Source organism: Neofelis nebulosa, chromosome 12, assembly GCF_028018385.1.
Source record: "Neofelis nebulosa isolate mNeoNeb1 chromosome 12, mNeoNeb1.pri, whole genome shotgun sequence".
Classification (NCBI taxonomy): Eukaryota; Metazoa; Chordata; class Mammalia; order Carnivora; family Felidae; genus Neofelis; species Neofelis nebulosa.
Genome location: NC_080793.1, coordinates 7,923,686 through 7,946,125, shown reverse-complemented (window position 1 = coordinate 7,946,125; position 22,440 = coordinate 7,923,686). Strand labels below are relative to the sequence as shown.

At 56.1% G+C, this 22,440-nt stretch overlaps 1 protein-coding gene across 19 annotated transcripts in view; it reads left to right on the top strand.

Annotated features, from left to right (window-relative positions):
* Nucleotides 1-5,742: 5,742 nt before the first annotated feature.
* Nucleotides 5,743-22,440, top strand: part of DNM1 (dynamin 1) — a 44,386-nt gene continuing 27,688 nt past the window's right edge. For 14 of the 19 annotated variants that reach the window (XR_009251382.1, XR_009251386.1, XR_009251385.1 and 11 more), the window contains exons 1-9: nucleotides 5,743-6,046; nucleotides 18,762-18,835; nucleotides 19,152-19,301; nucleotides 19,667-19,870; nucleotides 20,106-20,204; nucleotides 20,301-20,461; nucleotides 21,519-21,661; nucleotides 21,772-21,907; nucleotides 22,086-22,153. Coding sequence is in view for 13 of the 19 variants with exons in the window: in XM_058693955.1 (XP_058549938.1) it covers nucleotides 5,886-6,046; nucleotides 18,762-18,835; nucleotides 19,152-19,301; nucleotides 19,667-19,870; nucleotides 20,106-20,204; nucleotides 20,301-20,461; nucleotides 21,519-21,661; nucleotides 21,772-21,907; nucleotides 22,086-22,153 (1,196 nt within the window). In the remaining 6 variants the exon portion in view is untranslated. The remainder of the gene's footprint in view (nucleotides 6,047-18,761; nucleotides 18,836-19,151; nucleotides 19,302-19,666; nucleotides 19,871-20,105; nucleotides 20,205-20,300; nucleotides 20,462-21,518; nucleotides 21,662-21,771; nucleotides 21,908-22,085; nucleotides 22,154-22,440) is intronic. The other 5 variants (XR_009251383.1, XR_009251381.1, XR_009251384.1 and 2 more) reach the window with 1 other exon arrangement.

The following is a 22,440-nucleotide window of genomic DNA, read 5'->3' as shown; positions in this document are numbered from 1 at the left end:
CCAACCAGAGGGTGACCAGCACAGTCGACATAAGAATTTGCCCTAAAACGGGGTGGCGAGGTCCGTCTGGAGGTGTTTATTCGATTTGACTCGGGAGGGGGTGAGGAGGGCCGAGTTCAATTATTAAAAACGGCGTTCATCCTGATCCTGAAATTGTCCTGCCCCAAGGACCCTTTAATTACGACTCAGTCCCGCATCCCGACGCCCCTCTCCCTCATCCCCACTTGGAGTCACTGAGCCAAACAACCGGCGGTTACTAAGTAGCGATCCTTTTTCGCTTTTCTATTACCTGAAGTCGTCAATGCAGGTAACCGCCGGGGGCAATCCTCTTCTTTTGCATTAAGCGCCAATTGTGCGCGGACACCGCGCACGGTGGCGCTAGAGGCGCGCAGACTGGAGGCCGGCCCGGCGCGCCTAGGCGCGAAGACCTGAGTGTCAGCCAATCCCTGCAGTCGTGTGACAAGCTCTGTCCTAGAGCTCTGGACCGGCTCCACTGCAGCCCCAGGCAGCAGCACAGGTGCCTAATTCGGCCTGGATTTAGAGACGCGAAAGTGGCTCGAGTTAGCAGGACGTTGCGCCCTTGGGTGGAAGGGCAGCCTGGAGCATGGGAGCTTTGACGGCTTGGCCTTGGGCTTTTTATCCCCGCAGGGCAGAGAGCGCTAGGGTATGACGGCATCGCATCCGCCTGGATTAGACAACTCACTCTGGTGAGAACCGAGACAGAGGCAATGGGGAGGGAGAGAAGGAGCCGAGTCAAGATCGCTTAGGCTTCCACCCAGGTCCAAGCACGCTGACACCTGGTCTGAGTGCCAGCAGAAGTTGGAGAAATTGAATCGGGGCTTCACTACCTTCTGGTTAGGTGACCCGGGTTGACAGGGGAGTCCTCTCTGAGCCGGTTTCTTCTTCCCTTCCATGGTGGGTGTGAGGATAATATTATGTAATGCTTAATACTGGCACTTGACACAGTGTGAGTTTAGTAAATTGCCAGAGTAAAAACAAACAAAACACTAAAAATAATGTTCATGCTGGTGATCCTGTGTTGATTCATCTTTCTGAAAATCTGTAAATTCTCCATCAAGACTATTGAACGTGTTCTGCCCTTTGACCTGGTAACCCCTCTTGCAGGAAACTTGCCCAAGAAACTAATCAGAAACAAGACTTTTTAAAGCCAGTAGGTCATTCATGGAAACATTACTGATAATAGCTGTCTGGAAAGTAATCAACTTTAGGGGAACAGCTAGGTAAATCATGGGGTCTGCCTCTTAAGGAGTGGCAGGCATACAGCCATGAGAAATTATGCTTTCAGGGACGGCTGGGTGGCTCAGTCGGTTGAGTGTGGGACTTTGGCTCCGGTCATGATCTCACTGTTCCTGGGTTCCGCCCACATTGGTTCTGTGCTGACAGCTCAGAGCCTGGAGCCTGCTTCTGATTCTGTATTTCTCTCTCTCTCTCTCTCTCTCTCTCTCTCTCTCTCTCTCTCTCTTTCTCAGCCCCTCCCCTGCTTGCTCTCTGCCTCTCAAAAATGAATAAACATTAAAATTTGAAAAAAAAGAAATTATGCTTTCAGAGCCCAAATGTCCATCAACTGATGAACGGATAAAGAAGATGTGGTATATATACTCAATAGAATATTTTTTTTAATTTTTTTTTCAACGTTTATTTATTTTTGGGACAGAGAGAGACAGAGCACGAACGGGGGAGGGGCAGAGAGAGAGGGAGACACAGAATCGGAAACAGGCTCCAGGCTCCGAGCCGTCGGCCCAGAGCCCGACGCGGGGCTCGAACTCACAGACCGCGAGATCGTGACCTGAGCTGAAGTCGGACGCTCAACCGACTGCGCCACCCAGGCGCCCCTATACTCAATAGAATATTATTTGACAATCAAAAAGAATGAAACCTTGCCATTTGCAACAACGTGGGTAGAACTAGAGTGTATTATGCGAAGCGAAATAAGTCAGTCAAGAAAGACAAATATCATATGATTTCACTCAGATGTGGAATTGAAGATAAAAACAGATGAACATATGGGGCCCCTGGGTGGCTCAGTCGTTCGAGCGTCCGGCTTCAGCTCAGGTCATGATCTCACTGTTCGTGAGTTCGAGCCCCGCATCGGGCTCTGTGCTGGCAGGTTGGAGCCTGGATCCTGCTTCGGATTCTGTGCTCCCCTCTCTCTCTGCCCCACCCCTGCTTGTGCTCTGTCTCTCTCTGTCTTTCAAAAATGAATAAACATTAAAAAAATTTTTAAAACACAGATGAAACTAAGGGAAGGGAAGCAAAAATAATATAAAAACAGAGAGGGAGACAGACCATAAGACTCTTAAATACAGAGAACAAACTGAGGGTTGCTAGCGAGGTGTTAGGTGGGAGGAAGGGGTAAAGGGATGAGGGGCATTAAGGAGGACACTGGTTGAGATGACCACTGGGTGTTATGTGTAAGTGACGAATCACTAAATTCTATTCCTGAAAATAAATAAATATATATACTTGATTTGAAAAATTGTGTTTCAGAGGGTATGTAAACACTCACAATATGATGTGAAGTGAACTCAGCAGGCTACACAACCGTATACACAATTACGATCCTGGTTTTGGAAAAAATAAATATACGTGTGTAGTGGGGCGCTTTCACTTTTCTTTTTTCTACTTTACTGTGATGGGTTTGGATGACTTTATCATGGGAAGGGAGTGAATTTTTAAAAATGTATGCGACTCTGTGCTGACTCCTTGAAGACCAGACAAGATAATGACTGGTAACTCGTTGGGGACCCTGTTCAGCACTAGACTCGTGTTAATTGCTTTTAACCAATACCTTGCTGGCAAAGCCCCCCAGTGGACTAGATTCTGAGGCAAAAGAGAAACCCCATCTCCTTGCATCTGAAATGAAGTCTGAGGCTGTACCATCACCTGGAGGCCTCTTTCTTGCCTCTAATTTGAGCTGCACCTTTATTATGTAATGAACTCTTAGACTCACAAAGATCTATGTCCAGACCTATTCTGCTCCAGGAATCTACCCATCTCTCCCCATGATGCTACCATATAATGTAATTATTACAGTTTTGGAATATATTTTAATGCCTCCATAGCACAAGTCCCCAACACTGTCATGCTTTACAAAAAAAAAAAAAAAAAGTCTTGCCAAATTCCCAATCATATAACATCTTTTTTCCAGGTATATCATAGAATGATTTTGTTAAAACCCTCCCCCAACTCCCCACCCGGTCCCAAGGTGCATATAATAATATATATCAGAGTTTCTCCAACTTCAATAGGAGTTGAAGGAATAGGGTATCTGGGGAAGGAATGGGAATCTTTTGGGGCTCTTGGTTCTTGTTAATCGCAGGTTATGACCCAACAGATCATGAGTAGAGCCTGAGATTCCACATTTCTGACAAACCCCAGGTGATGCCCAAGCAGCTGGTCTTGCTGCATCAGTGACACAGCAGTACCAGACCTATAGTATGATCCCATTTCTGTAAAAACAAAGTCAAATAAAATGAATATATATGGAAAAACCCACAGAATAAACACTATAAAAATTATAAAGGCCCCCCGGGTGGCTCAGTCAGTTAAGCATCCAACTCTGGATTTCAGCTCAGGTCATGATTTCAGCGTTGTGGGATCAAGCCCCAAACTGGGCTCTGCACTGAGTGGGGAGACTGCTTGAGATTCCCTCTGTCTCTCTCTCTGTGTCTCTCTCTCTCTCTCTCTCTCTCTCTGCCTCTGCCCCTCTCTCCCCACTGTAAAATAATAATAATTAAAACTATAAATAACAGTTATCTGTGGGTGGGAGGATGACCAGACGCTTTCAAATATTTGGTAAAGTCTTTTACAGTAAGTTTCACTACTGTAATTAGGGAAAACAAGCCAGCCATGACGGTGCCCCTCCGGGCAGACATCTGTAAACTGCACCCCCTCCCCAAACTAATGGCTCCACTCCAGGCTTCCTCTCCGCCCTCTCTGGTTCTCAGAACATCATAAAGTGGCTGCCTCTAAGCAGCTGTTCAAGATGAGCGTCGTGGGTAGCAGAAGCTCCAGCTGCCAGGAGGGCTCAAAGCACTGGTTTAATAACGTTCTCCTGAGCACCAGGCCAGGGCCAGGCTCTCACAGGGATTCTATTCTCTCATTATCCCCATTACCCAGATTAGATAACTGAGGCCCAGAGACATGTGAGCACCTGAATCACACAGCTTGACTAAAGCCCAGGCCAGGCTCCTGGGGCAAGGTCTGTTCAGTTTCCTCTGCTTGCCTGGAACCCCCAGCCCCACCCCACCCCCCACACCTAGATGTCCACGCGGGTCGTTTCCTTACTTCCTTCAGGTCTCTGCTTACATTTGTACCAGAATCTATGCTCATCACCCTAAAAAACTCTCCCCTGCCCCTGACTTTCCCCAGCTTTCTTACTTTCCAAAGCACTCATCACGATCTGACAGAGTCATATTCATTGGCTTGTGTATACTTTGTCTCTCTTTTTCCACGTATGGGTAAGGACTTTGTTCATTTTGCCTACTGCTTTATCTCTGGGGTCTAGCATAGCGCCTGGCTCAGTTAATAGGCATTAAATGGGTGAATGAATGACAGTCTCTGATTCCCAGGCCGCTGCCCTCCCAGCAGTGGCCCCCACCCCCACCCCCACCCCTCACATTCACATACAGGGTGACCTGCTGATGCCCAGCAGCACAGGGTATGCTGACCTCTCTTCCCTAGACTCTTTGTGGGCTGTCCAAATGAGGTTTCTTAAATGCAGAGGTGAATGGCTAGGCCTGCGGCCCCTGGTCTCTCCGTGTGAAAGGGATAGATAGGGTAGATAGATAGGAGTCCTGGATTCAAATCCAAATTTTACCAGCACCCCGATGGGTTGGGGCAAAGTCTGACACTCTCTAGGACAAGAAGTCCCCACTCTCGGAAGAAGGCCTTGCAAGGGTCAGGGCCCTTATACTTGCTGTTCCTTCAGTTTGGCCTGCTCTCCCCTCCTGATCTGCCTGTGGCTGGCTCCTTCTCATCATCTAGGTCTCTTCTCAAATGTCACCTTTTCAGAGAACCACCCAACTCCTCCCAGGCTAAGTAGACCTGCGCACCCAACACAGGTACCTCTCTTCACATCCTGTTTATTTCTTCCATCACTATTGGTATAAACTATTTTCACTATTACTATTTCATTCACCTGGTTATTCGTTTGCTGTCTGTCTCCAGCACCCAACGTAAGATCTGTAAGGGTGGAGACATTGTTGGTCTTGTTTATTGCTGTATCTCTACTGCCTACAACAGGGACTGGGTTTTGGTAGGTGCTCAGTAAATATTTGTTGAATTAATGTTCTTTCTCCTTTTAGAAACAGGGAAACTGAAACCCAAAGGCGGGCAGGGGCATGCCGCCATGAATTAGTGTCAGAACCCAGAGTAGAAGAAAGCAATAAGGCCAAGTGGAACTCCAGGTCAGGATACTGTGACCTTGAAGGAGACCCATCTCTTTCCAAGCCTCAGTTTCCTCATCTGTAAGATTGAGTGAGACAGCCATGACCACTATCCAAGAGGCCGGGCACTAGGGGTACACCTCGCCCATTTCCAGGAATGATACCGCTTTGCAGCATCAGAGCCCCCCCTCCAGACACGGCTCCAGCGCCCCAAACCCGCAGATGAAGAAAACTACAATCCCCATGGTGCCGCAGGCTGCACCTGCGCACGACTGCCATCCCGCAGCGCCGTGGGCGCCCTCTGGCGGCATCCTGACGCAGAGCTCCGATCCACTCCCGGAGGGGCGGGGGGTCCGCGGCACAGGCAGTCGGAGCGCGCGGCTGCAGCGGCGGAGCCGGAGCCGGAGCCGGAGCCGGGAGCCGGAGCCGGGAGCCGGAGCGGCGGCCGGATCGTAGCCCGCGGGGCCCGCCGCAGCCATGGGGAACCGCGGCATGGAGGATCTCATCCCGCTGGTCAACCGGCTGCAAGACGCCTTCTCCGCTATCGGCCAGAACGCGGACCTCGACCTGCCGCAGATCGCCGTGGTGGGCGGCCAGAGCGCCGGCAAGAGCTCGGTGCTCGAGAATTTCGTCGGCAGGTAGGAGCGGCGCGCCTCGGAGCGGGGACTCCCCCCGCCCGGGCCCCCGGGCCTCCGCCCCCCCACCCCCAGCCCCGACGGCACCGCGACCTCGCAGCCCTTGGCGCTGTACCCGCGGACGGCGCGCCCCCCACCTCCAGCCAGAAGGAGGCGGCCCCCCCTCCCCGAGAGCCCCTCAGGGGCAGCAGCGCCCCCCGCTTGCCCGCAAACGTCGTCAAGCCACCGGCCACGGTATCACGCCCCCCTCCTCTGCCACATCCTTTAGGGAAGACGGCGCTCTGCTAAGAGACCCTGGCAAAGGGTCCCCCCTCCCCCAGTATAGGCACCAAGGGGGCCTGCATTACTCAGCGCCTCCCTTCGGCTCCCGCGTTCCCCGGAGCGGGCAGCACCCCAGGGGCAGTGCTCCCCGGCCCTGGGCTCCACGGAAGACAGCTCCCTCCCCCATGAGGATCCCTGGGCCAAGGCTGGGAACCCTCTCCCCAGCTGTGTCCCTGGGAGAGGACACAGCCCCCGGGCATCAAGGACCAGGCACAGCCTCCCCCCTCACACACACACACACACACACACACACACACACACACACACACACACCTCTGCAGCTCCCGCCGCCATCCGTGCGCAGCGCAGCGGCCGGGGGGGGGGGGGGGGGGGGTCGGGGGAGCTGCAGGACCAGGATGGGGGTGGCGGTGAGACCGCTTCTGATCCTCTTGCGAGCCGCCGGCCGCTGGCTCCGCCGCCGCCCCTGGGTGGGGGGCGCCTGCCGCCGTCGCTCTCCCCGGGGCCTGGCAGAGGGCTTGTAATGGAGGGAGAAGGCGGCGGAGGGCAGAGATGACTAAGACAGGGAAGCAGGATGGCGGGGAGGGGGGAGCCATTTGCAGAACCTAATCCCCCTCCTGCCTCTGATCCCACAGGGCGCTGGGAGGGCCAGGTGGCAGGGAGTGGGGGGCAACCTCAAAGACAAAAGGTCCTGGGTTTAGGGGGGCAGGTAGGGTCGTGACCCCTTGCCCAGGCTCCCCAAATAAAATGGACGCGGGGATGGCTTTTCCGTGCTGAGAAGAGGATGACGCTCTCCCAGGAGGGGGATGGGGGCTGGGCAGACAGGGAGAAGGCAGTGACACTGGCCTCCGCACTCTGGCATGTCCCTCCCTCACCTTCTTCAGAAACCCTAGCTTTCTCCCAGTGACCTTCCAGGCTGAGGAAGCCACTGGTGAGGGAGGCAGAGGCCCCTCCCTCAGAGGGCAGCGGTTCTAAGGAGACATCCTGGGTCCAAGCCAGGTTCTGCTGTGACGCCTCAGACCAATCACTTGCCCTCTCTGAGCCTGTTTCCCCACCTCTAATGAGGACAGCTGGACTGGATGGTTGCTCCTGCCCCTCATATGACTGAGAAGACCAGGGGCAGCCCTGGCACTCAAGGGAAGGGTTCTGACTGGAGCAGTGTATCTGGGAGACATGGGAAAGCCACCATTGGGGGCGGCTGGGCCCATCTGGTCAGCAGAGGGGGAGGCCGTCTGTCTCTTGGGGACCGGCTCCCACAGAGCCCCCCTCCTGCTCACGTGACCCCCCCAGAGCTGCAGAGACAAACCGGCAAGAGATACACAGATGGGCCCCTTCCCTGTGGCCCAGCAGTCAGGGTGAGGGAGTGGGGGGACTCTGGAGACAGTAAAGCCCAGACGCCTTAGTGCTTTAATGGCACCCATGGAAATGCAGCACTTTACGTGTACAGATCATAGTCCTACCTTCATCCATTGAACATCTGCTGAATGCCTGCTTATTGCAGGCTGTGTGCCCTGGGCCGAGGCGGGGGTGGGGGGGAGGTGACCTCAGCCCCCATCTGCTGAGCCCTTCTCGCGTGCCCCACACCATTCTTCTCGGGACGGCTCACAACAGCCCCATGAGGCAGGTACCATGGTGCCCATCCTGCAGATGAGGAAACAGACCCAGAGTCACACAGCCAGGAAGGACAGCATCTATTATATTCCAAAGCCCAGGTTCCTAATTTCAATCTTAAGAGCCCCCGAGAACCAGACCCTGAACCAGACACGGGGACATGCAGGAGCATGGGCCTCCATTTTCCCCATCTGTGGGATGGGAACACTGGCAGTGGCTGCCCTGCCTTCCTGAGAGGGTGGCGCAGGGCTCCGGTGAGTCCCTGGGTGTAAAAGCCAGCGTTGGGAGGGAGCTGCTGATGGTCAGTTAGGTTTGGGGACCCATGCGTGCTAGGGCAGACCTGGCCCCTGTCTTCCTGGAGTTCGCTGTCCAGCAGACCAGCCAGGCCCCAGCTGACTGTAGCCGCTGTTAGCTTGTTGACTGGAGCAAGATGTGGACTCTGTTCCGGGAGCCCTGGGCCCTCTTATGCCTCCTGCACCTGACAGTGGCCCTGCAGGAGGATAGGCGGGGTGTCACGGGCTCCCAGCCTCTCCTCCGAGGGCTGGGTCCCCAGACTGGTGAGCATGGTAACAGCCGCTCAGCCTCCTGAGGCTTCCCAGGAGCCAACACCCCATGGAGAGGAAGTGGAAAATGCACCAGGGGAAGCAGAGGCTGCTCCGGGCCAGCCCGGGCTCCTGGGCACCCCGGGGCGGGGGGGGGGGGGGCCCTGCTGGCAGCTGTGCAACGGAAGTGGCCCCGCAGCTGCCCAGGACGCTGCTAGGACTTCTCTGGGCCTATGCTCTTTCTTCATCCCATTTTGAAAGAAGGGGAAACTGAGACTAATTCATTTAGTCACTCGGACATTCGTAGAGTGTCCACAGTGTCACAGCACTGGAGATTCCAGGGTGGAAAAGACAAAAGCTTTGCATTCCAGAGGGGGAAACCTCTGAAATAGTAAACACAGGGACATAAACACAGGTATATGAAGAAGGCAACCGGAGAATGTGGTCAGTCCCGTGGAAGGAAGAAGGGCCGCTTTCCACAGGGAGGTCAGAGAAGATTTCTAGGAGGGGGTAGCATCTGAGATGAGAAGCCATGGGACGGGGAAGCATTCTAGGCGGAGGGAGCAAAGGCAACGGCCCTGGGGCACTAATACATTTGGTGTGTTCAAAGAACAGAAAGGAGCCACGGTAGCTGGTTGTTTGGTGGGCAAGGGCAACATGGCATCAGAGAGAGATGGGCAGGGGGTGGGTCTACAAGGCCCTGAGGCTACGATGTGGAGTTGGGTGCATTTTAATTATTGCCAGAAGCTTTTAAGTAGTAGAGCGCCTTGAGCTGACTCCAGCAAGTGTGTAAGTTGGGGAGGGGGTGAGGGACAGGGGAGGAGGCTGCTGCGGTGAGCCAGAGCTGTCGGGGAGCCTGGCCCAGGGCTCTCACAGTGGGGAGGCGGAGAATGGTGGGCTTCAGGGGACATTTTGGAGGGAAGTCCCCACAAGACTTGCTGGGATGGGGATGGGGAGGGTGAAGAAAGGGGACTCAAGGCTAACATCAGTGTCTTTGACTCTGGGTGGGTGTTGGTGCCATTATCGGAGGACGGGAGGAGCAGGCACGGGGGTAAGATCGGGAGCTTGCTTTTGAACATGTTCAGTCTGAAGTGTAAGGTGGGCCGTGTGGTGATGCAAGCCTGAAGCTCAGGGGAAGGCGGGCTGGAAATGTAAATTTGGAAGTCCCAGTAGAGGTGAGATTTAAACCCATGGGAGTAGATGAGATCATCTCGGGGTAAGTGCAGACAGAGGGGTGCGGGGGGCCCAAGACACCCCAGCATTTTGTGAGCAGATGCCTGCTGCCCCGGGCCACCCTCTGTCTGCCCCTGGCTACGTGCCCCCTCCCTGCGACACCTGTCCAGTCCCAAGAGCGGGGTGTCCCGGGGCAAGCTTTCAGGCTCTGCTCCCCTCGCTCTGGTGCCCGGTCGACTGGACAAGTGGATAGTGGCCACCCTTCCTCCCCTCTTGGTCCCTGGGGAGGCCAAGGCCGGTGCGAATGTGGCAGAGGGGCTGAGAGCTTGGGCTCTGGAATCGACCCTGGGTTTGTAGCTCGGCTCTACTACTTATAAGCTGAGTGACCTTGGACATGTTTCTTAAACCCTGCTCAGCTGCTCTTTCCTCATCGGCAAAATGGGGATAATAATAGCACCTCCCCCATGGGACTGTGCCCGAGTGTTGAGATAATGCCCACAAAACACTCAGGGTAAGGCCTAGCACAGAGGACGTGCCCGTTCTGTTCCATCCGAACCAGCTGGGAGGCGGGCCGGGGTGCAGGGAGGGCAGGGGGTCTGGTGGGTGGGCTTCTGCCAGGAGGCGGCTCTGAGAGGCAAGGTGTTGGGTTTCCCTAGTGCCTCTTGCCTCTACCCCTGCTCAGGCTCCCTGCCTCCTACCAACCTCCTTGCCCCTTCCTCTACATTCTCAGCCCAGCACAGGCTTGGTGCTGGTCTCTGGCCTCTGAGAGCCCCTCTTGAATGGTTCTATTTCCCAGATTTGGAGACTGAGGCCAAAGAGGATTAGGGGATATCTGAGACATCGTAGGTAGAAAGTCACTGACTGGAGGGGACGGAGGGGACTGACGTTTGCTGGGCACTTACAGTGTGCCAGGCCCTAGGGATACAGCTGTGAGCAAGCAGGACCCATCCCTGCTCTGGGGGGTGGGGGGTGGGGGGGGAGTTCACAACTGAGCAGGACAGACAGACACTAGATGACACAAAGAGCTCTTTTGTTGTGTGGACCCCCGAGGAGGTGGCCATTGAGGCTGGACATGAACAAGAAAGGGACCCGGTCAGGCAAAGGGGTGAACACACTCCAGGTGCAGGGTCCCACCTGAGCAAAGGCCCAAGGAGGGAAAGAGCCCCCCGTGGGTTCGAGAAGCCAGACAAACAGCAGTGTCACCGAGTGAGGAGTGGAGGCCCCAGTGAGACCAGGCCAAAGAACACCTTTTCCAAACCCCCACCCTACCCAGTGGCCCCCAAGGAGTCAGGCATGAAAGGTGACTCTGGCAGACAGCATCTGATCCTGGCTCCAATAGAATCGAGTTTCCCAGACCTTGGCCAGGGTCAGAGGGTCAGAACCTCGGGGGAGGGGATGCAGGGGGGCCTTTGCCGAGGAGGCCGGTCTAGGGCACAGTGTTATCAGGCATGAAACAAGAGCGGGAAGGGAGGCCCACGTGCCATATGTCTAAATATTCCAGTTACAAATCAAGCGAAGGGATTGCTGAATACGATACACTCTGTCCTCCCACCTTGGCAAACACACCTTCAGAACGACCTGGCCGACCGGGTTTGAATTAGAATTTCAGGCTCCTCAGAGCTCCGCGATGGGAGGTAGAGTGTGGGGACAGGTGGCCCCTCTCCCCGACCTGCCCCTGTCTCTTACTCCAGCCTGCACCACAAGGGGCCTCCTGGGCTCCCATGTGGACACCCAGCCCTCACATCTGAGCTCTGTCCGTGGTGGCAGAAAGGATCCCCCCTTGGGCCTGGGACTGCCCCTAACAGTTAGGTCAGACCCTGAGGGAGGGCTTGAGACCGACAGGAAATTCCAGAACACGCCAGTGTGGCCTAGGAAGGGTACATAGGCTCTAGCTGGGACCCTCGGCCCCTGGGGGCCCCTTGCTCTAGAGATCCAAAAAGTGACCCCCCTAAAGGACTGGGCAGGGGCCCTGATTCCCCATGTCCAAGGGCAGTGCTCATTATTTTCTTGGAACCAACAGCCCGTTAGTAGGAGAGGCAGACTATCATCCCGGGTTTTCAAATGGCGAGATGGCTCAGAGAGGGTAGGGACCTGCCTGAAGCCCCACAGCACTGGAATTAGAGGCAGGACAGGAAACTGCCCCGGTCTCCTGCCTCTGGGTCAGCGTCCACCGTCTTCACCCCCACCCATGTGGGTACGTGTCACACCCCTCAGCTTCCCCTCTGCTCTCCCTGGTTGTCTCTCTGGACCCTTACCCCTCCCTGGACCGGAATCCAAGAAAGGAGCAAGAGCTGTACGGGGAAGGCAGCTCTGGCAACTTGGAATTACCACAGGCACCAGGGAAAAGGACTGTTGGCCTTGGAAGGCGTTTAAGGAAGTGGCATCTTCCCACTGCCCTGGCCAAAGGCTCCTGGACTGGCCTCCCCTCCTGTGTCATCCTCCCCACGCGAGTCGGGCCCAAACCCTGTGGATCCGGCCCCCGGCCCACCCACCTCTCTGTATCTCAGCTGCCCCCTCCTTTGTCTTAGCTCCTGGGGCAGCCTTCTCTCGTGCCCCCAACCCATCCTCCACCCGGCAGCATGGAACTCTCTGTGGCCTCCCAATCTGATCCCCTCCGCTTAACGCCCTCCTTGGCCCCTGCCCTCCAGACAGAGCCCTCGCTCCTGCTCCCGATTTGGGCCCCTGAGGCCTGCCTGCCTTACCCAGACTCGCTTCCTGTCCAGGCTCTCCCTGCAGGTGCGCCCTCGTAGCTTACAGTTCATGGGAAAAAATGGGTCCTCACCTTCACCGTGCCTTCGTCTTCCTCCTTCACTGGCTCATCCTCAAAGTCTCACATCAGCCAATACCTCCTCCAGGATGTCTTCCCTGACCACCCTCTCCCCTGTGACCTGACCCTCGGTGTGTGGGGTAGGGCTCAGTTTTCTCCCACGATGAGGGGCTGCGGAGGAAGAGCGAGGCCACTGCCTTGGGCTGAGGGCTCCCGGCCGACAGCAGTTCCAACCGCAGTTACCAGGGACATTTTACCTGTTTATTAGTGCCCCAACCCTTTCATGACTCTGGCTCAGGTGTGTCTGGTCTGAGCACAGGGGACTGAGGCCACCAGCCAGGATGGGGAGAAAAATCTCAGCAGGTGAATGCGCACTCACCTCTGACCCGAGTCCCAAATCTGAAGGAGTGAAATGCTCCCTAGCACACACACAAGGCACCTCGCCTACGAGCGCCAGATGGCTCGTGTGGCACCACCAATGGACACCCTCCATTAGACCCTCCCACAGCCGGGATCTCAGCAGCCCTAGGAGGGAGCTGCTGGGTTGTGCCCATTTCACTGATGGGGAAACTGAGGTGCAGAGCAGGGAAATAATTTAGTGGTAGTGCTACGATACTTTCACATCAAGCTGCTGGTGATAAGAAATGAGCATCCAGACGTAGCTCCATATTGAATGACTTGATGAATGTCCTTGATGAGCTGTTAGGCAAACAGAGCCTCTACTTAAGTGTCACCGGAGGCCGATGCATGTATGGGCACGTGAGGGGTACCTGACCTCGTCTCCCGTCCCACCAGCCTCACCCAGCCTTGCAAGGAGCAATCAAGAGGATGCAGGGGACACCTAAGCAGGCTCAGTCAGTAAAGAATGCGACTCTTGATCCGAGGGTCGTGAGTTCGAGCCCCGCGTTGGGTGGAGAGATTCCTTAAAAATAAAATCTTAAAAATAAAAGCGGGTGGAGATTTCTTAAACAGCTTTATTGAGGTACAGCTTGCATGCCATAAAATTCACCTGTTTGTGGTGCGCAGCTCGATGATTTTTAGTGCATTTACACGGTTGTGCAGCCATCATCACAATCTAATTTTAAAACACTTCCATCACCCCAAAAAGAAGCCTCGTGATGATGCAGATTTTCAAGTGCCTGGCGGAGCCCCTGACCAGCAGTGCCCGATCCATCAGTGTTTGCCATGATTATTATTGTAAATGATAAAATGTTTACAATGGAGAGCCCCAGGTGTTGGGGTGATGGTTGCGCTTTATTTTTAAACATTTTGTGTATTTTCTGAATATGTTTTCAAAGGGAGAACATACGACTTTTATAAGTAGGAGGCAAAACAGAAATCTATTTCCATCTTGAAAATATAAAGTCATCAACACTGGAAAGGAGGGAAAGAAGGGATGAAGGAGGGAAGGAGGAGAAAGGAAAGATCATGGATTTTTTTTAGTAGGGAAAGTGGTTGCTGAGGGGAGAGTGTGTACTCAGAGTCCAGACCCCCGTGTGCCAGTCCTACCCAGTCACCAACTTGCACTGTGGTCTTGGACAACACTCTTTCCCGCCTTGTGCCTCAGTTTCCACACCTCTACAATGAGGGTGATGGTGGGAAAACTGGAGAAGCTCGTCTTCAAATCATTCTTTTGGCCAGCTGGGCTACCTCGAGTGCCAGCTACCTGCCCTGCTCCATGCTGGGGGCTGGGGACACTGGTAAACAGGAGCAGCCCAGTGCCTGCTCTCAGGACATCAGAGCATCAGGAGAAGCCAGGCCAGGACTGCCCTGAAATGTTCAAACCGCAGCTGGAAATTCACAGGCTGTGTGATGTGGGCATGCCTGGGGCCTCCTGGGATAATGGGAACAGAGAGGGACTTCTTGCCTGGAGGCGGCCTCACCTCCTCCCAACTGTATTTCTTGGCCCACCCGCTTCCTCGCCTCCACCCCAGCTCCGTGCTTCAGAGGGCACCTCAGAGCCTGCCCGCCTCCCTTACCTTCCGCTTTCAGGGGCAAGATTTGGCTGGAAATATCCTGGCCCACCCGCCCACTCTTCCGGCCAGCCCCCTGGAGACCCACCTTCCAACTTCCTCCCTGCTGCATCATTTGGTGGGAGCCCAGCCCGTGTTCCCAGCTTGCTCGACAAGTTATATCATTTATAACCATAATAGCTACCATTGATTCAGGCCTCAAGTTATATAAGCCTCACAGCAACCCATTTTACTGATGTGGACACTGAGGTTCAGAGAGGTATAGCCATGTGTCTACAACCACACAGCTCCTGAGTGGCAGCTGACATTCAACGCCGGGCCAAGCCCAGGAAACAGGAGGCTTAGAAGCAAGACTGGGTACAGACCAAACATGCCGCTTTCTGGTGGTTTTTGCATTCCACAGGACGGGGGAAGCAGGGTCCCTGAGCTCTGGCCACAGATCTCAGGTATGAGAGTAGAGTAGGGGAGGGTCACTTTGGACGCTTGGTGTACTTTCTCCGGACCCCTCTGGGCGTGACAGCACCAAATCAGGCAGGGAGCGTGCGGCGCTCGGAGGTCCTGAGGGGTGTGCATTTCATCCTCCCTGTGCTTCAGGTTTGAAGGTGCCTCTGCAGATGGCAAGGCAAGGCCTCCTCGGGAAGCCACCATCTGTCCAGAATGAGCAGGGAGAGCTGGCATGCCACCACGCACCCCTCCCACGTGGCCCCCGAGGCTGGTGGGCCCAGCACGCTTTTCTCTGGGCACCTGTTCTGTCCTCCCTCAGCCTAAGCAGGAGCTGGGTGGGAGGTGCAGGGTGGCGCTGGCTGGAGGCCAGATCAGGCCCGAACCCCCACTTTATCAGAGCGCTGTGGGACAGTGTGTCCAGGTGGGAAGGAGGAGCCATGGAGCTATTTAGCCATGCTTGGTCCTTTGAGCATCGCCTGAGCACCTACTATGTGCCAGGCCTCTGGTGAGCGCAGGAGTCCAGCGGGGAGAAAGGAGCTCACAGTCTGGACGTGCGAACCCGCTGGCGCTCTTTGCACCTGCCCAGGCCTGGAGCCCTGACCCCCGATAGGCCACTTCCTCCCTCATTGCACCTCCCTGCCCCTCTCTGGGCCTCTGTCCCCACCTCTGGACAATAATGGGGGAATGACATGGTCTCTGAAAACTTCTCCTCAGTGTTCATCATTTCCATCTAACATTTCATGGTCAGAGTCCAGAGATCCGAGTCGTGCCTGGAGGAGGCCGTCAGAGGGTTCTGTGGGATCTGTGTTCCTTGGTGACATTTGGGAACCCTCCTAGAGAGGGGGCTGCTGAGCACCTACTGTGTACCAGACCCAGGCGACTCTTTTTCCATGCCCCCGCCCCGAGGCTGCTGGGCCTTCTTGCAGCCCACGTGTGCTAGAGGATAATGCCCGGTTTCTATAAGGCCAGTTTGCAGCTGAGGGCTTTGAGGTCCAGAGAGTGAAACACCTTGCCCAAGGGCACCAGGCGGCAGAATGGCCAAGGCGGGATTCGAGCCCAGGGATTCGAATGCCTGCCATGTGAGGGCCTCACTCTGAGTACCTGGGCCGTGATAGAGACGGGGCCTCTCCCCCCACCCAGGCACCTCCATCCCCACCCTGGCCGCACGAGATCCTGGTCTGAGGAGGGGCTCTACTCCCACACATGGCCCTGCCCCTCTAATCTCTGCTTCCCTTAAGCTGCTTGTCCCTTAAGTAGCCCTGGGGAGGCAGTGACTTGGGGCAGGCTGGCCCAGACCCCTGACCACCCTTCCAGCTGGGCCCTGGGCGCCGCTCCCATACCCTCTAGGTGGCACCTCGTTGACCTCTGACCTGCAGGTCGGCAGGGACCAAGTGGGCCCATCTGTGCAGGGGAGGCCTCTCAGGGAAGAGCTCCAGGGAAGGTCCATGTCTCTGCGTGGGGGGCTTTCTGTGGGGAGTCCCATCCTTTCCAGCCCCTCCTGCAGTTTCCATGGCAACTACTGTTGCCATGGTATCGCTGGGTGAGGAGCGGGTGGGGAAAAGGGTGGACCCCAGGCCCCCAAGCCCAACCCAAACCCAGCCTCTGAGAACAGATGTCCTATCTCCACGCCCTGGGGGATCCCAAATACTAGAGGGTCACCCCCCCCCAAAGGAATGAGTAAAGGATGGCAGAGATAGAGACAGGAACCCCCCCCCACCCCTGTTAGTCCCCTCCTTCTCTCTGCTGACTGGTGCACCTCCGTCCCAGCACATGTCACACTGTATTGCATTATCTGTTTACTTGTCTGTCTCTCCCACCACACTGTGAGCTCCTCCTCCGGGTAGGGAGCGGTCTGACTCATCATCTCGCTTCCCCAGGGCCCAGCACAGGGCCTGGCACAGAGCAGCTGCTCCCGAATATGTCCTAGACTGAATTTAATTGAATTACATAAAAAGCCACGTCTGGCTTCTTGCATTGAAGGAGCAGCACACTTTGACAGGGAAGTTCCCAGGCTCTGGGGCCCCACAGACCCTTGGGTTTGAATCCCATCTGGATGACCTTGACAAGTCCCTTCACCTCTCTGACCCTCAGATGCCTCATCTGTAAAGCAATTTCCATATCAGAGCACTGTTTTGAGGACCTGGGGATTTCAGTCAACGTTTATTAAGTACCTCTTGGGCGCTAAGCCTTGGGCTGGACAGTGGGATACAGTGGTGGACAGAAAGACGCCAGTCCTGCCCTTCAGAGGCTTAGTCTTGCAAAAATGAAAAGTGCTTGCTTGCCTAGCACCTGGAAACAATGAATAAATGCAGGATTCATCATCCTTCTCCTTCCTCATTGAAGTGGCTGACTCCTCCCTATTAGCCTCTAACCTCCCCAAAGGAGGGGCAGGGTGAGAACAGGATGAGAGAGTCCTCCCCAGGGCCCAAGAAGAGACCTTGAACCCAGGAGCCTGGGCCTACTCTGTTGTGCCCGGGACCCTCCAGGCTAGGGAGTGGGGGCCGGGGGAAAAAGCTGTGTGGTCCCGGTCAGGCTCTGAGCTGGGGGGTAGGAGGCCTGGGTTCTTCTCAGGCTCTGTCCAGGTCCTATAGGAACTTGAATGTGTCTTTTCCCCTTCTTGGGCCTCCATGTGCCTCTCCATGAATGAGGTGGCCAGCTGGAGCCCTATGGTCCCCTCAGGCTGTAGCCTGCTCCCCCTTTCCTGGGTCCTGAGGATCCCGTGACTGCAGTTCTGACAGCCTGGTCCCTAAAGAGGTGCCCACCCTCATGCTTGTGCTGGCCTGGGTGGGGCCAAGGGCAGGCGGGGATATGAGAAGAGCTGACAGGACAGAAAATCCAGCCACAAGGGTTAGCCAAAAGGACTGCTGAGGTTCACACTGGCACAAGCAGAAATCTGAGGTATAGACATCAGGTCTAGGGCAAGGGGCGACTTTGGGAAGCTCAGGTCCAGTCCTTCAAAGACTGGGTCTTCAGGGGACTGAAGGGCAAGGAGCTCTCACTGCAGAGTCAAACAGATCTGCATCCAGGGTCTGCCCTGCTAGATACTAACTGTGCAACCTAAACACCTCTGAGCCTCAGTTTCCTTATCTGCAAAATGGGGATAATAATGGCACCTACCGGGGCGCCTGAGGGGTTCAGTGGGTTGAGCATCCGACCTCAGCTCAGGTCATGATCTCACAGTTCGTGAGTTCAAGCCCCACATTGGGCTCACTGCTGTCAGCCTGTCAGCGCAGATCCCAGTTTGGATCCTCTCTCCCCTTCTCTCTGCCCCTCCCCGGCTTGCGCTCTTCCATAAATAAATAAATAAATAAATAAATAAATAAATAAATATTTAAAATAAAAATAATAATAATGGCACCTACCTCACAAGGCAATATCACGAGAGATTGCCTACAAAGAGCCTGGCATGCAGTAGGCACTTAAGAAGCATGAATTCTTGTCCTTGCTTCCTCCTTTCCCCCATGCCCCCCTCATCCTCAACCCCAGCCAGATGGGGCCCTGGGAAGGGGAAGTGAGATGCTGCCTTTCCCCACAGCGGAAGGGAGGGAAGAAGGTGCAGCTCCATTTCCTTGAGATGCACTCTGTGGCCACTGGACACTTGGGCATGTGGGGTACCCCGCGCCTCAATTGAATGGCAGTGCCTGGGTTGAGGCAGGGACTTGTTGGCCCAGAAGCAACACAGAGCATACCTGAGAGAAATCTGGGAGTTATTAGTCTTGTCTCCTGGCAGCTCACACACATAAATCTGTGACCCAGGGTACATGGGGGAGGTTCTTTCCACCTTTCTTGCCTGTCATCTCCCCTTAGTGACCTGAAACCCTCAGGCTAAGGTGTAGTGGGCACTTTAGGAGAGCTTTGGACCTCCCGGTGGCAGGACAGGTGCCCCTGGGACAGGCCTTGACCCTCCTCTCACTCCCAACTCATTGCAGAGACTTCCTGCCCCGAGGGTCAGGCATCGTCACCCGACGCCCCCTGGTCCTGCAGCTGGTCAATGCCACCACAGGTACGCGCTTTCGTCCACGAGCATCCCCACCGGGCCTCTTCAGTCCCCCACCCTATCCCCCAGGGAGGAGTCCAACCTAGCCGCTGAACTTGCTTGCTGTGTGACTTTGGCCCTAGATTCCCCACCAGGACAGTGGGGAACAAAAATGCATAACGTTAGACCTGGCGTTGTTGTGGAGAGGGAGGGAAGAGAAGGCGGTATTTGGGGGGGTGTGGGGGTCTATTCCCAGTGGAAGATGGGTCCCAGGTGGGTTCCGGGCTAAGATGCTTACCCATCTACCCTTCTTCCCTCCACCCCACCCACACTTGGGGGGCAGAATATGCCGAATTCTTGCACTGCAAGGGGAAGAAATTCACCGACTTTGAGGAGGTGCGTCTGGAGATCGAGGCTGAGACCGACCGAGTCACTGGCACTAACAAGGGCATCTCGCCGGTGCCGATCAACCTCCGCGTCTACTCGCCGCACGGTGAGGAGACGCGGCCCCGCCCCCGGCCTCCTGGCTCCCTCGCTTAGCTCCGCCCCCGGGACTGAGTCTTGGCCACGCCCCCTTGCTCGTTCCTCCTAAGGCGGGCTCCGTGCCTCCTGCAGACTCCGCCCCCACAGCGACCCCTCCTCTGCCCGTCCTACCACCAAGCTCCACCCTGCCATGACTCCGCCCACCCCTGGCCACGCCTTTAACGGGCCGCCGCTTTAGCCCCGCGTTTCCCTAATCCCGTCCACCTGCCGCCAAACTCCCAAATGGATCCTCTCTAAACCCGGCCCTGTTCCTTAATCCGCCCGCCCACGGCCACGCCCCTCGCCTTGAGCCCGCCCTCTCGCCGCCCTGTCCAGTGCTGAACCTGACACTGGTGGACCTGCCCGGAATGACCAAGGTCCCGGTGGGGGACCAACCTCCTGACATCGAGTTCCAGATCCGGGACATGCTTATGCAGTTCGTCACCAAAGAGAACTGCCTCATCCTGGCTGTATCCCCGGCCAACTCCGACCTGGCCAACTCCGATGCTCTGAAGGTTGCCAAGGAGGTGGACCCCCAGGGTAGGTTCCTAAGGGCAGCAGAAGTGCAAGGCCCTGGGGGTCTACCCTCAGTGCCAGGCGGAGGGAGCTGCTCTGTGAAGAATGAATGAGGCGGAAGAGCAGAGGCAGGCAGTGGGGGAAGGAGGGCGTGGGGAGGGAGATGTGGGGAGCGGGATGGCAGTGGGGGGTGCATGTGGGTCCCATGGGAGGGCAAGTGCAGGTGTAGACGGCCCTCTCCTGCTGCCCTCCCCTTCAGGCCAGCGCACCATCGGGGTCATCACCAAGCTGGACCTAATGGACGAGGGCACAGATGCCCGTGATGTGCTGGAGAACAAACTGCTCCCCCTGCGCAGAGGTAGGCAGGCTCCTCCCCTGACCCGCTCCACTGCCCTTCCCTGTCACCCCACCCTGTGCAAGGCTGGTTGCCCCTGACCTGGACCCCCTTCCACAGGCTACATTGGGGTGGTGAACCGGAGCCAGAAGGACATTGATGGCAAGAAGGACATCACGGCGGCCTTGGCCGCTGAACGCAAGTTCTTCCTCTCCCATCCGTCCTACCGCCACTTGGCTGACCGCATGGGCACGCCCTACCTGCAGAAGGTCCTCAACCAGGTAGAAGCTCAGGCCTGGGGAAACCAGCATGAGGACAGAATCATTCACATGTGTTTTGGGAGGGTGGCCAACAGAGGTTAGCGTCCACATCGTGCGTACGAACTGAGCCCCAGAAAACAAAGCAACTTGCCCACAGCCCCACCCACCGTGAGGTAGCACCAGAGCTTTGCTGACTTTTCCCTGACAGGGGCCTGGAAAGGGAGCCCTGTAGCCCCTGCGGGTGGAGAGAAGACCCAGACCTTGTGTGGAGGGTGGCACTGACAAGGGCTTGGGTTTGGGGGCCATCACTAGAGTGTACTTGGCCGAAGACCTTGCTTCCTTCTGAAACGGAGAGAGGCTCGTCTGGAGACAGGGATGGGTGATCCCAGGGCCTTCCCTAAGATGTTTCTCCATCTGGAATGGGGCTTCCAGAACTGAGGCATGTGTGTATGTGATGATGGAAGGGAGGCAGTGGGGAAGGCAGGGTGGTGTAGGGGCAGAATTGGGGACTCTGGAGGCCACAGACCTGACACTTGAGGTCTCTGAACCTCCATTTCTGTAAAATCCTGATGATGGGAATAAGGCCCCATTTCATAAGATCCCTGTGTAGCTTCAGGGAGATACTGTGTGTGGGGACCGAGCCAGAGCGAGCCCCAGTACTTGAGAATTACCTTACAGGAGGCCTAAACCCAGAGGGTACAAGGGGACAGCCCCCCCAGCCATCCCTGTCCCAGAGAGATTTTATTTGGCCCTCATCGTGTCTAAAAATATTGTTAGTCAAAAATCAGGTAATTTCAAATAAAAATCTAGACTTCTGGCTTCTGTTGAAACTTGTATTATTCGCTTATGAATTTAGTTAATACCCCCCTGTATGCCAGGCCCTGCCCTGGGCAGCTTTCCTTCTCGTAGGCAGGGCAGTAGTGGGCAGGGTCATGGCTGCCTTCTGAAGCTTCTCAACCTGACCACACCCACAGTACCCACCCCCCTCCACCGCCCCCGGGCATCCTGGTCCCTGCTTGACCCCATGGGCATCTGTGTTGGTGCCCATGGCCTTAACCCTTGTCTCATCCCCGCCCAGCAACTGACCAACCACATCCGGGACACCCTGCCGGGGCTTCGGAACAAGCTGCAGAGCCAGCTCCTGTCCATCGAGAAGGAGGTGGAGGAGTACAAGAACTTCCGGCCTGATGACCCAGCTCGCAAGACCAAGGCTCTGCTGCAGTGAGGCCCTCCCCAACTCCTGACTCCCTGGCACTGAGCTGCCCTCCAGCGCGGGGTTCGCCCAGGGCTCCCTCCACTAGGCTCCTGACGTCGCACCACTCTCCCCCCAGGATGGTCCAGCAGTTTGCCGTGGACTTTGAGAAGCGCATTGAGGGCTCAGGGGACCAGATCGACACCTATGAACTGTCAGGGGGAGCCCGCATCAACCGGATCTTCCATGAGCGCTTCCCCTTTGAGCTAGTCAAGGTAGGATGGTCTCCCCGGGGGCGGGGGGAGAGGGGAGGCTTAGAACTACCACCCTTCCCCCAGGACTTTCACACATATCTTTGCTGACCTGGCACCCAGCCCCGGGTGTGGGGCGTCTGTCTTGGCCTTCCAGGGAGGAGGAAGGCCCTGACCGGCTGTCTCTGGCTCTCCTACACAGATGGAGTTTGATGAGAAGGAGCTCCGAAGAGAGATCAGCTACGCCATCAAGAATATCCATGGCATTAGGCACGTATTGGGACTGGGGAAGGGGGCTGAGCCCTGGAAGGCAGGGGTTCTGGTGCCACGGCACAGGGAGTGGTGAAGTGAGCCGCCCTCAGGAAGGACCAAGAGCTCTGGTCCCCAATCCCCTCAACCCCTTCTGGCTTCCAGCTCAAACGGGCTCGAGCTGGGGGAGGTGGACGGGAGGCCTGGGCCGCTCCCTCCCCGCACCTGCTGTCCTCCTTTGTTGTCCCTGGGAGCAGGGCCTAGAGGCTGGACCAGGCGGGCAGAGCCCAGGACATAAGTGGCTGGGG